We start from the raw sequence: 13695 nt of genomic DNA, 5'->3' as shown, positions 1-13695 counted from the left end.
CAGGAAAAAGCTACCGGAAAAGGCTACCGAGGATCCGGATTCCACTCTAGTGGCCACCTCTATCCATCCACCCCCACTGCCTACCACTACATCCATCCACCCTCTACTTCCAATCACCTCACTACTAACAACTCATCAAATATATTTCTTTATTTTTGTTTTCAAAACAAAATTTTGATTTTTAACAACCCCTCCCCTCCCCCCCCCCCCCCCCCAAAAAAAATAAAAAATAATAATAAATGATAACATTATCCAACCAGACCTTAATTATTCACTGTTCAAGCCTAAAATTGTATGGCTTATAAATAAAATCAAATGTGAAATAATGATATAGTGTCAAAGTGATGAGCAACAATGTGAACTTGAAGTAAACAATTAACAAAACATGACCACTAAATACACTCTAAAACTAGGTAATCAACTTGATCTTCCCTTCCCAAGTACATAAAAGGGATTCACAGAAATCATGAGTGCCACAGAAACAAGCAACATGCAGTACAGGAATGTTTTCCAAACAATAAACTTACAAACCCATACGTAAGAATGTTAAAGCAAGTTGCAGACAATGAAAAAGAAAAAATTCGCTTCACAGCCCAAATCAATAAATGAATTCAGAAAGCTAATAACAAGTTCTTATTTTTCAGTGAACAGCCAGCTTCTTTTTGATCATCCATCTCTTCCTAGTTGCCTCAATCGCTTCCTCCCTCATCCTCGAGAGGTCTCGGTACCATTGCTGATATTGTGTTTCAATTGCTTCAAGCTCCAACTTCAGCTCAACATCCTGATCTTTCTCCGACAAGGACAGAGATGACCAACAGCTTGTAAACCTCATAACTTTAGAAGTTCCAAAATCAACAAAGGAGGACAATTCTGAGCTCTTTGCAAATTCATTCAACAATGTCAAGTCTCCAGCACTATCATTTCCCTGTGAGTTTTCATAGTAAAAATCCCTGAACTCTATCTCAGTCTCATACCCACTAAATCCTTTGGAGCTTTCATCGATTCCATAGTCGATAGATCCACCCATTTTATCGTTCTTTGTTGGAGCATCTTCAGCCATTACCCCAAAAGAAGCTGAAGCTTGTGATTCGTCATCTTCCAAATGTGCCAAACTCGGAGAACTTTGAAGATCAGCATTAGGACTAGAACAATCAGAGTTCTTATGCGAGCTATCTTCCCCAGCTTGAACACTTTGAGCTCGACCTTGTTGAGTATTAATTTTCAACTCCATTAATTGGGGTGAAGCACGACATGTTAGCATTGTATCCCATGGATTTTCAATTGGTTTTGGTTCATTGGCGGTTATTGGTGAAGACGGTACACATGGACTTTTCATTCCACTCATACTGTAATCTGATGAAGGTTTCCAACCGGGTCGAATTCTCATTATTAAGTAGTCGATGAACTCGGCAATGAACGCTACCTCATGATCTGCTAACTCTAATTGTTCAACCATCTCACCCGCAACCGAGAGTGCAGTGTCAGAATCGAGGTAGAATAAAAAGTGTATATTCCTTACTCGGCCTGCAAGTAAGAAAAACTATCAGAAATTATTGACTATGGCCCATTTGGTGTAGCTTTCAGAATATATTATAGATTATAGCTTTGAGCAAAACCTTTTTAACATGTTTATGTTTGATGCAATGGTTGGATTATAGATTTAAATTGCAGAGTTGTTTGTTTAAAGAAGCTGTCCAGTAGTTTTTTATTGTATAATTGTCTTTTTTGCCCTTATTAGCCATAGAGGTTGGAAGTATAGGAGAAATAAGGGGATGGATTTTTTATATAGGGGCATAATGGTAATTTTTGAGAAATATGAGGGATATTTAAGTAAATTTCTAATTAAAAACAGCTTCTCATACAAGCAGAAAGCTGAGATGCACCCCCCTAGCCAGCTTTTTAAAATCAGCTTATTTGACCTTAAATCAGTTGAAATAAGCTTTAATTATTTTGCTATAAGCTACAACAAACATGTTATTTCAGCTTAACTGAAGTAAAAAGCTAGAAGTCACCCCCTATGAAGCATGAAGCAGAGTAAAACAAGTGAAAAAAATCATAAACTTACCACCCGAGTCTGCAATTCGCAAGGTCAACGACACTGAGTTGTCATCATTTTTTACCCCCCTCAACCTAAATTCATTGTTCTGATGCATCCTCTTGAATTCTACGACTGGGTTACGTGGACTCCCGCTGTTGGAGTCTGTACATACAGAGTTGTTATATTCAGGATCAATATCCATGGAATGGGGTCCGGAGTTCAACAAACTTAATGATCGAGAAAGTTGGTTGGGTAACTTTAATGGGTCACGAACGGGCTCCTTTAGAGTCTCACAATGAAGAAATGGATCTTTAAGAAGTTCCTTAGCAGGCAACCTTTGAGGCGCCGGAACCAGACATTTCTCAATGAATTTCCTAACTTCAGGATCATTCACCTTGCCAAGGGACGCAGGTTTAATTCCCTGTAATCCAACACATTGTTCAATTGTCACGTAAATGAATTTCAACTTTCTTGTTTCTAGTTTCTACCAACCCAGAAAAATGAATGATGAAGCTAAAGATGGGTGAACTTACAGAGGTAACCTTTTTATAGATTTGTGCTGGATTTTTGCACTCACTATAAGGATACTCAAAAGTAACCATTTCCAACATGCACATTCCAAAAGAATATATATCCACCAGTTCATTATATTCCTCCTCGTACAGCTCCGGAGCCATAAATTCAGGAGTTCCTAATGTGAAAAATAAAACAATTTCAGCACTCTGAATAAAGTTTTATTTTTATTTTTTAAAAAATAAATAAATTAAAGAAAATGTGCTCCTACCAATAACACTCTTAGCAGTAGGCTGCTGCATAACAGTTGCCAATCCAAGGTCTCCGATTTTAATTTCTCCATGGTTTCCATTAACAAATATATTGTCACATTTTAAGTCCCGATGAACAATTGGTGGGTTCTGACTATGAAGATAGTCTAAACCTCGGAGAATCTGCCTTGCCCAATTCTTTATAGCCTTCATATCAACATTTTTATGCTTCTTACGAAATCTGATAGACAAAATATACATGATTACTTCAAGAACACTAACCGGTGAAACAAATGAATGAACTCATAAGAAACGATAAAGATGACTTACTGCCTCAGACTACCAGATGTGAAGAGTTCAGTGATCATGTTGATCGTCTTTTTCTTATCATCAATCCATGAATCGTAGAACTTGATGATATTTTCATGTTTCAATGCTTTAAGAAGATGAACTTCGGAATACAGTTTTTCCAAATCCTCTGGCGACTGCAACATGTCATCAATCCTCACACGGTTCCAAGCTACTTCTATTCCATCAATTTCATCAAAACCCTTGTAGCTACAAAGAAGAATCAAGGAAACAAAACAACACCATCAACAGAGTTAATAAAAGTTCCTTTTAACAATATATTGATATTTTGACCATAGCTAATATGCTGAGTTGTGAAAACATCAATGAAGGATAAAGTTTTGGAGCCATACACAGTCTTGAATGCACCCCTGCCCAAGACTTCATTATACTGCCAAAGAACAAAAATGACAAGATCAACGCCATACAAATAAGGACTCGATGCAAGAAATTGAATACTCTCATACGAACAAAATATGGCACATAAATCAAACCCACACTTTCTAAAGTTTGGTTGCCTAGAAGACCAAAGAAAAGCAAAGACGAGGAAACCATAAATTAATCGGTTTTCCTCGTAGTTGCACGATGCGAGAGCGAGGAGGAGCAAGGGCCCATAGAAGTTTCCTGCTAATAAGGTTTTACCACTATTTCCATTTTAGAAGAGTAAATTTTAGCCGAAAAGCCACTATAAATTATCACATCACTCTCTCTACTTTCTCTACATCTTTTCATATAAAGCCAAAAAAGCCAACTAAAATAACGCTGGCCAAAAAATCATATAAAAGAGTTAAACATTTTCTTAATTGAAAAATTAAACCTTTTCCTGGAGGTCCTCTAGTTTCTCAATTGCCCAACAGAAGACAATGAACCAACACATCAACACTTATGAGAAAGGGGAAACAATAATCACTCACATTTGACAAAGAAAGGAATAACGGCAACCATGAAATACATTAATACAGGACAATGGAAAAACATTAACCATAACAACATGTGCAAGAGCTTGAACACGAGGCTGCAACTTCAATACAAACACAACCCATCACAGAAAAACACACACTTCAATCACAAAATTATAAATTATACCAAATTCAAATTCAATAAACAAGAACAAGACAATGCAGTAGATAACCCGAAACACATACTTGAATAATAAAAAAAAAAAATTAGAAATGATACCAAATTCAAATTCGAATAACAAGAACAAAACAATACAATGCAAATTCAAGAATTGACAAAAAGGTGAAGATTACCCGAACGTATCGACCCCGGGGATCTTTCTCTACGTAGTCAGCACCATCAGATTTAGGAGTAGAAGGAGGCTCTGCAGAACCAGAGCCAGAATGAGACAAACCCAACAACCCAGTACCGGAATTCATCATTCCGGCGAGTAACCGAAGAGCTACCAAGAAGAAGAAAGAGAAGAAGAAGAAGAAGAGGAAGAAGAAGAGAGAGAAGATCAGGGTTCAAAGCCTAATCAAAGGACTCCGAACTGAATACAACAGGGGTGATCGGAGACAATGGTCTCGGAAGCAATGGAATAAGGGTCGAATGTCGATCGAAATTGGGACCGACATTTGGAAGGAGCAACATCGAGATCCAAAGAGCTCGATGCTGATGACGATGACGATGACGATGACGATGATGAAGAAGAAGAAGAAGAGGATGGTGATGAATTAGAGGCGAAACGAGTCATGACAGAAAACCCAAATGCCATATGACAAAGATTCGATCCCTCCTCATACCAAACCCAACACCAACCTCAACTTACTCCGAATCACCATTTTTGTGGGTTGTGTGTTGATTTGGGTCATTCAAAATCGAAACCCAGAAAGTAGTTCATGTTGATGATGATGGAGGTGGTGGTGGGAGAGAAAAAATGGAAAAGAAAATGGACGGGTTGAGGGAGAGAGAAAGTGGGAGGTTTGGGGGAAGAGTTGGGAAAGGAAAGATTGAGGATGGTCGGATTGATTCTAGGAGAGAGAGAGAGAGAGAGAGAGAGGTGCGGAAGACGGGGAAATAACGAACACTTGGGTGGCGCTGGCTGATTTCAATCAAAGTTTTGACTCCAAAAAGGTGAACATTGGCCGCGTATAGCTGCACTTTGTTTTAAAAAAAAAAAATTATAAATCAAATATCTAAGATAAATTACACTTACCTCTTTTTGAGATTTTTATTTTTATTTTTTATTTATTTTTAGAAAGGTCATTACAAATAAAAGTTAAACAGGTTCAGTCCGAATAATCCTGCATAATTCAGTTGGCACCTCATTCCTTCAAATTCTCTTACCGGTCACATGACCCGCTATACGAGCTAGTCCATCAACAGCCTTATTTCCATTGCGCAACACATGTGAGCAGCAAAAACTGGTGAAGCAGCAGCTTGTATACACAACACCTTGGAGAATATGGCCAAACGAGGAGAGCACTTGATCCTCATAGTGGAAAGCTTTAATAATGGATAAAGAGTCCCTCTCTGAGTGAATATGACGCAGACCCAGTTCTACTCCAAACGCAATCGCACTTGCCCCTGCTAAAGCTTCAGCACAATCCGCATCAACCCAATGTAGAAGTCGTTCCGACATGGCTGCAAGAACGTTACCATGTGCCTCTCGAACAATCACACCCACCCCAATGGCCTCCAAAGCACCAAAAGTCGCCGCATCGAAATTAATCTTGAACACACCCACTGGAGGTGGCCTCCATCTTGACAGACTAGGACGAACCCTCAATCCTTGAACTTGGGCTCTGACTTGACAGAAGTCTTGTAAATAAGCACACACTCTCTGCACAATCACCGTCGCAACCCGCTTAACATTGTTAAATATAGCTTGGTTTCGAGCAGACCACAAGCCCCAACATAGTACAAAGAACAACCCCAAGCCTGCCTCATCAACTTGTTTCTCAATCTCAACTACCCAATGATAAAAATCATACCCCATCCCAATAACTGTAATGAAAGCTAAAGGGCTAGCAGTCCATACTTGTTGCGCCACGTCACATTCCTTAACACAGTGCACTAAAGTCTCCACAGCTTCGTTACAACAGTCACACCCAAGTTCAACACGCACTTGGCGTTGCCATAACCGGTCCCGGGTTGGGATAATATTCAAGCATGCCTTCCATGCAAAGCCCTTAATCTTGTTCGAAATTTGTAAGTACCAAACCCCTTTCCAAAACCGGCGTTTGACTTCCCCTCTATTGGATGATTCCGGATATGATCCTGTGTGGGTGATTTTCTGACCACACTGCCGGCTTAGTATCTAGCTGGAGAGCACCGGTAGAATAGATGGCACCTGACTAACCTGCAACAGAAAGAGAAGACTTCGGTGGTGGTTCGCCACCCGGGGGTACTCCGACGATCAAGTCAGTACTCAATATCTCTCAAAGATAATCCATTATTCAACTCACAAGCTTGAGCATAAAAAGCATACCTTAGACCCATGGGAGTACCTCTCTTTTATAGCCAATACAATCCTAGTCCCAATAGGAGTTTGGCCCTAATGGGCTTAGGATTACTGCTAATCTGGGACTCCCAGTGGGATTAGGATAAACTCTCTAAGAGTCTTATCTTTACCCAAACTAAAGTCTTCTCCCAATCTAGGACTCTTGTCCCTTATCCGCTTATCTCGGATTTCGATATCTTCGGAGGCAATCTCGGCCTAGCCAAGATGACCTCGGCACAACGACCAAGACACGTGGCACCTCGACTGACACGTCGGTGTCACCTTGCCACGTGTTGATACTCAGAAAATATATCCCCACAACTGCCCCTAGGTTCTATTACCTCGGCATTCTGAGGTGATGGAACCTACACTGTTCGTTCATCTGTGCCCCTCTGTCTGAGATCAAACTCGCCGACCTCAAAGTTCCCTGGACCTTACTGTCCACTTGTGTCAAGTATCAAGATTCATGCCTTCCAGGCTACTTGAGATCGCACCTCCTAGCCGAGGTTTATGGTTCCATCAATTCGTAAACTCCAGAAGCTTTGCAACTGCGCATGAACTACCATGCATACGCTCCTCAACCATTTTGTTCATGCGTTCATCCATTACTGGCTTATACGCGCTATCAGGTTTGCGTCGTTTCTGCGCACGCTGCCTGATAGGTACGTCACCCAAGGTACAATTCAATACTCCTTTGTCACCTTTTTGAGTTTTCAACAAAGCTTTCTCTCTTTCCCTTTGTCTTCTCATTTTGCATTCTTTCATGTGCTTTCTGTGCTAAAACTTTTCTCTTTTCAAAAAATATCCCCAATCCTTCATCGATCTCTTTTCAAGCTTTCTGCAACTGCTCCGTTCACACTCTCTAATGGGTTTCCTGATTTCCAGTCACCTATTTGACTCCGGCGATCTTTATATCGGCGTTCATTTGGTAGGTTCATAAATTCTCACTTTTTATTAAGTTCAACCTTCTATAACTCTTCTGATTTACTTTGAATCTATTTATTTGCCATCTGTGGCCTTCTGTTCTCGTCTGTCTTCAAGTTTTTGATTTTTTATTGCTAAAATGCCTGGAACTGTTCTTATCATATCCGCTTTCTGTTGCTAGCATCATGTCTGGTTCATTACTTTCTTGTTCTTCATATACTTACTTAGTGCCTGCGTACTTGGCTTTATTCTTTGAACTTTGTCATTTTCTTGACTCTGATTTTTCTCTTCTTGTTTTTCTTGTTGTATTTCCAGATTCTTGCCTTCGTTTCTGTTTTCTGCATAGTCTTAGAACCACGTCCCTTCTTGAAATTGTTGCCGAGATAATGGTAGAGAAGCTCTCCCAGTTGACTGCCAATGCTGAACCACTTTTTTGCTTCTGAAAAATGTCTGTTGTTGGCCGATGTTAACATTCTTTGCTCCTTGATTATCATTTCTTCTTCCACTGTATTTGATAGCCATGTCGAGTAATTGACTTCTCGAATGGCCCTGGGCTCCAGAAGTCTGTCTATTTCTTCCTCTTCTGTTTCGACATGTATCAACATTGGTCCTCTTGCTCGTTGGATTACAGGTTTGGCCGACCTGTCGACGTTCAGTTGGTGGCAAGTGACCTCGGGGTCAATGCCAAGCAATTCGTAAGGTGTCCAAGCAAATACCTCAATGTTTGCTCTAAAAAAAGCTTCCAATTCTCTTTCTTCTTCTTCGGCAAAGCCTGAGCCAAGAAGAAAGAAGCGTTTCTTCATCCCCCTTCTAGACAAGGATTTTCCTCAGTGCCTCTTCACTCTTCTCGGCTGGCTCCTTGCCGACATCATCTAGGACCTCTATGTCTTCGTTTTCAATCTCTGCATTCTCTGGTTCTCGAATGCTGCAGGTGGATTTCATTGCTGCCATGGAGCAATTCTCCGCCTGCAGTTGATTCCCTCTGACTTCTTCAATCCCATGTTCTGTTGGGAACCGCAGTAGTTGATGCAACGTTGAGGGAACTGCCCCCATTGCATGCAACCATGGCCTTCCCAAGATGATATTGTATGGCGAGGGCGTGTCAATCTCCATGAATTCTGTCTTGATCTTCTTCTAACTGCTCTTGCATGATTCTATACTCAGAATATTTTGCATATCTTATGTACTTTTCCTTCTTTGTGAAATCTTCTCGGGGTGACACACCTCGGTTATGCCACCTGACGTTTTACTTCGGCAAGTACTTGTCCTGTAAATTGCTTACAAATTTCAACAAGGATAAACATATACTAGTTTAATCTCAACTTTGTAAACTTTTCTTAAGTTATAACAAGTGCTAAACAATGATCTACTTGTAAATTGCTACAAATTTCCACAAGTGTTAAACAATATATATCGGCTTAACTTCAACTTGTAAATTCACACAGAATTTCAACAAGTGTTAAATATGACCTCGGTTTAACTTCAACTTGTAAATTCACACAGAATTGCAACAAGTGTTAAATATCATCTCGGTTTAACTTCAACTTGTAAATTCACACAGAATTTCAACTAGTGTTAAATATCATCTCGGTTTAATTTCAACTTGTAAATTCACATAGAATTTCAACAAGTGAAGATAAACAATTATCTCGGCTTAACTTCAACTTGTAAATTGCTATAAATTTCAACAAGCGTTAAGCATTACTTCGGTTTAACTTCAACTTGTAAATTGCTACAAATTTCAACAAGCGTTAAGCATTACTTCAGTTTAACTTCAACTTGTAAATTGCTACAAATTTCAACAAGCGTTAAGTATTACTTCAGTTTTAATTTCAACTTGTAAATTGCTACAAATTTCAACAAGCGAAGAAAAACAATTATCTCGGCTTAACTTCAACTTGTAAATTGCTACAAATTTCAACAAGCGTTAAGCATTACTTCGGTTTAACTTCAACTTGTAAATTGCTACAAATTTCAACAAATGAAGATAAACAATTATCTCGGCTTAACTTCAACTTGTAAATTGCTACAAATTTCAACAAGCATTAAACATTACTTCGGTTTAACCAACTTGTAAATTGCTACAAATTTCAACAAGTGAAGATAAACAATTATCTCAGCTTAACTTCAACTTGTAAATTGCTACAAATTTCAACAAGCATTAAACATTACTTCGGTTTAACCAACTTGTAAATTGTTACAAATTTCAACAAGCGGTAAACATCATCTCGGTTTAACCAACTTGTAAATTGCTACAAATTTCAACAAGTGGTAAACACATTCTTCTTCTCTCTGCCCCCCCAGTGTGAACTTAAAATCCACTTGGGTTCTCATCATACATGTAGCTTCGACCTTGTTGCCGAGGTTGAATTCAAGCCGAGGTTGTCGGCCTTGGTTTCTCTATCGATCTTACTTGGCTCCAACCTGAGTTTGATTTTCGACCTTGCATCGGCGAGCCGTTTTTCTTTTCTTGTTCCGACGCCTTTGTTCCCGGCATGTCCTCCTCGGCCCTAGCATACTTCTCAATTCTGGCCAACTTTAGTCTGATCTTGTGTGTTTCCTTTTTATCTTCTGGGATCTGAGATCTGCTCATTGTGCTCTTCTCTTCTCGGACTCAGGTGCCAAGATCTTATCTTCTGGAATCTTGGATCTACTCACTCAGGTTGAGCTCTTCTTTTCTCGGACCTACTCATCTAGGCCGAGATCATGTCTTCTGGGATCTGGGATCTGGGATTTGCTCACTCAGGTTGAGCTCTTCTATACTTGAATGTTATCTTCTTGGGAGTGCTCATGCCCCCTGTCTTTGCATCCCTTCTGGAAGGGTCTTCGTTCCTTCGCAAGTATCTATCCTTCCATACCTGGAGGTCATCTTCTGTCACGACCCCAAACCGCCCCTAGTAGTTTGGTGCCGTGATGGCCAGTAATTTGAGATTACCGAAGGCCAACTTTCAAAAATTCACACACAACCAGAGTATAATATATATATAGGGCTCACGAGTGCGGAAGCAATAATTTAAAAATACAAGTGGTCCATAAGAGCAGTGCGTAAGTTACATGGAATGGCACACAACTTTACATAATATTACAACTTGAATACAAATACAATAAAGTACAAAATACATTTTACATCTTGATCAAAAGGCTTCTCCAGCCAACATGTGTAAATTACAAGCATTATAAGCCGAGAAGCATGATTTTCAAGACTGTCGACGTGAATACAAGTTAGGCCGACATAACAACAACGCAAAACAAGCTTGCGAGTCACACCTAGGCGTCACCGCCTTCCTGCTCATCACCTACATATATATAGAGAGGGTGTGCTTGGATACTTAGTGAATGGTATTAGAAATAAAGGGGTTTGCATGACTGGTATTCAAGATCTTTATCAAACAATACATAACATAATTAGTGCAAGTCAAGGGATGAACCAAGTCCATCTTCCAAATCTGTCAAGTTTCAAAGGATGCTTACTAACATCATTATAATAAAAGTGATGACATCTCGGCAAACAAAACCCACGCGGTAAACCGTCAGTGGCAACAAGACAAGACAAGGCAAGACAAGGGAGATATCTCAATTCAATGGTGCCGTTGCATTATAGTCCCCTGACACTAAGGACTTGTGCTACTAATGCTTAGAGTCCCCTAGCACGTACGGACTTCCAAACTTTGTGCTACAAATGCTTATAGTCCCTTAGCACGTACAGACTTCCAAACTTTGTGCTACAAATGCTTATAGTCCCTTAGCACGTACGGACTTCCAAACTTTGTGCTACAAATGCTTATAGTCCCTTAGCACGTACGGACTTCCAAGAATGTCATCAAAACAAGATATATATATATATATATATATATATATTTCCAATTAGGAATAACCATTCATGCTTACAAATACTTTCCAAAACGAAGCAAAACAAGACTTTTATCAAAGCATTATAACATAGCTTTATTAAAAATACCACTCACTTAGTTTTTCAAACGTCGGGGTCAAGGCAAGTCCAAATCCTACAAACACATGGCAAAGTCTGTTGAATGCGCTTTCAAACAAGTTTCACGTGCATGCAGATGATCTCGGGAAAACATGCTGGGCAACTACCAGGTCTAGGCCAAGGTTCCACATCCCTTGGCCGAGGTGTGGCCTCGATGGCCACATTCAAAGGAATGAAGTCGGGAAAATCTGGGTTTCCCTTTTCTGAAGAACATGATGGACATGAAGAACAAGAACACGAGAAGATGAATGCAAAGATCGTGATTTGCTATTACAAAATCTGAGATTTCATGCTATGAGTTCAAAAACATGGACCTGGGTACCCATATTCAAGGATCTTGTGAGAACAAACACAAAAACGTGAATCTTAATGTAAACTTTCAAATCAAACAAGACTTTTCCTTCAAAAACACATGAACACTATTTTCTCTTTCTAAAACTAATTTTAAATCAATGCATGACATGCAAAACAGGTTCGATCGTGCAATGCAGCTAGATGATCAATAAGAATGTCAAGAGTAAATCAAGAATCTAACCTCAATACGTGAATCTAATGGTTTGATCTCTAGGAATCGAGCTCGAAGCCCACTCTCTCACTCTAAACTTCTTCTTTTTCTTCTAGAGCTTCTCTCTCCTCACAACAAAGACATATAGCAAAATGATACATTTCTAGGTCTGCTGGCTGACTTAACCCTCTACAGGGGCACGTGGCAGCGGCTGGTTGGTGCTGCCCAAAAAGGTGGCTGAGTGACAAGACAAAACTATGACAAAGTGTGTTTGACAAGCAAGACGGCATGGGCACTCTGGCGAGTAAGGACCTCGGCTAAGAACAAGACATCGGCAAGTAGGGAATAATGACCTCGGCTAGGAAAAACAACACTTGACTAAGCTGTGCCACACCTTGGCCTAGATGTGCCACACCTCGGTCTAGGTCATACCTCTCCGGGACAAGATCACTTAGGTGCAAAAGTAGCATCTCAGCCTAGATGATTCACACCTCGGCCTTGGTGATGGACACCTCGGCCTAGATAATGACATCTCGGCCAATATGTCAGGGCGAAGGTGGAGGTCAAACAAAGTGGTTCCAAGGTAATCCTAGACGGAAGACGACTTCGGCTAAACTCACACCAAGCAAGGTACAAAACATGCTGAAACACTTAAACGAACGAGGACAAGACTTGAAACGCAAGCTTACAAGACAGAATCACATGAATGCACATGAGTATGGTTAGGATAGCGTGAGGGTTATTACATCCTACCCCTCTTAAAGAAGTTTGGTCTCCAAACTTGAGTTACCTTGGTTCGAGAATAACTCCGGGTATCGGACTTTCATTTCCTCTTCCATTTCCCACGTAGCATCCTTGCCGTAATGCTCTTTCCATTCAACCTTCACCATCGGTATTACCTTATTTCTCAATCGCCTCACTTGTTTATCGATGATGCGTATCGGCTCTTCTTCATAGCTTAGGCCTTCATCAACCACAATCCCGAAATGATCGATCACGTGTAGTGGATCTCGTATATACTTCCTTAACATCGAGATATGAAACACATTATGAACTTGACTTAATCTCAGTGGTAAAGCAAGTCTGTAGGCAACCGGGTGAACTTTCTCAAGAATTTCAAACGGTCTAATATAACGGGGTGCCAATTTACCCCTCTTTCCAAATCTTGAGACCCCTTTCATTGGCGAGGTTTTCAGGAACACATGATCCCCTACTTCGAATTCTAACTCCTTTCTTCTCTGGTCGGCGTAACTCCTTTGTCGGCTCTGAGCGGTTCTGATTCTTTGTTGGATAAGCTTAATCTTTTCAGTTGTCCTTTGAACTAAATCGGGGCCGATCAAAGCTTTATCTCCTACTTCGGTCCAGCATATCAGTGATCTGCACTTCCTTCCATATAAGGCTTCATACGGTGCCATGCCAATGCTAGCTTGGTAGCTGTTGTTGTAAGCGAACTCTACTAATGGCAAATGCACTTCCCAGCATCCCTTGAAGTCCAATACACACAGTCTAAGCATATCTTCAAGTGTTTGAATTGTTCTCTCTGTTTGGCCATCGGTCTGTGGATGAAAAGCTGTACTAAACCTCAATTCAGTCCCCAAAGCCTTATGTAAACTCTACCAAAATCTAGAAACAAATTTTGGATCTCGGTCTGACACGATGGACATCGGTACACCATGAATTCTA

General features: G+C 40.2%; 2 protein-coding genes across 3 annotated transcripts; both read right to left on the bottom strand.

The window, feature by feature from the left end:
• Nucleotides 1-410: 410 nt before the first annotated feature.
• LOC114290102 (serine/threonine-protein kinase WNK8) lies at nucleotides 411-6372 on the bottom strand. 2 transcript variants are annotated; one of them, XM_028233993.2, is made up of 7 exons: nucleotides 4404-6372; nucleotides 3504-3541; nucleotides 3133-3360; nucleotides 2823-3043; nucleotides 2572-2729; nucleotides 2066-2459; nucleotides 411-1524 (listed from the first exon to the last, which is right to left on the bottom strand). In XM_028233993.2, the coding sequence occupies exons 1-7, from the start codon at nucleotides 4530-4532 to the stop codon at nucleotides 641-643; spliced, it is 2052 nt and encodes a 683-aa protein (XP_028089794.2). In that variant the 5' UTR covers nucleotides 4533-6372; the 3' UTR covers nucleotides 411-640. The 2 variants fall into 2 exon arrangements, with proteins under 2 accessions (XP_028089794.2, XP_028089795.2); XM_028233994.2 differs by lacking the exon at nucleotides 3504-3541.
• On the bottom strand, nucleotides 5426-6091 carry LOC145819465 (uncharacterized). The gene has a single exon (XM_082913465.1). The coding sequence runs from the start codon at nucleotides 6089-6091 to the stop codon at nucleotides 5426-5428; it is 666 nt and encodes a 221-aa protein (XP_082769591.1).
• Nucleotides 6373-13695: the final 7323 nt, after the last annotated feature.

This window comes from Camellia sinensis, chromosome 2 (genome assembly GCF_055761805.1).
Source record: "Camellia sinensis isolate YWXY chromosome 2, ASM5576180v1, whole genome shotgun sequence".
NCBI classification, from domain to species: Eukaryota; Viridiplantae; Streptophyta; class Magnoliopsida; order Ericales; family Theaceae; genus Camellia; species Camellia sinensis.
The sequence above is the reverse complement of the archived record's forward strand: the minus strand, read 5'-3'. Positions and strand labels throughout refer to the sequence as shown.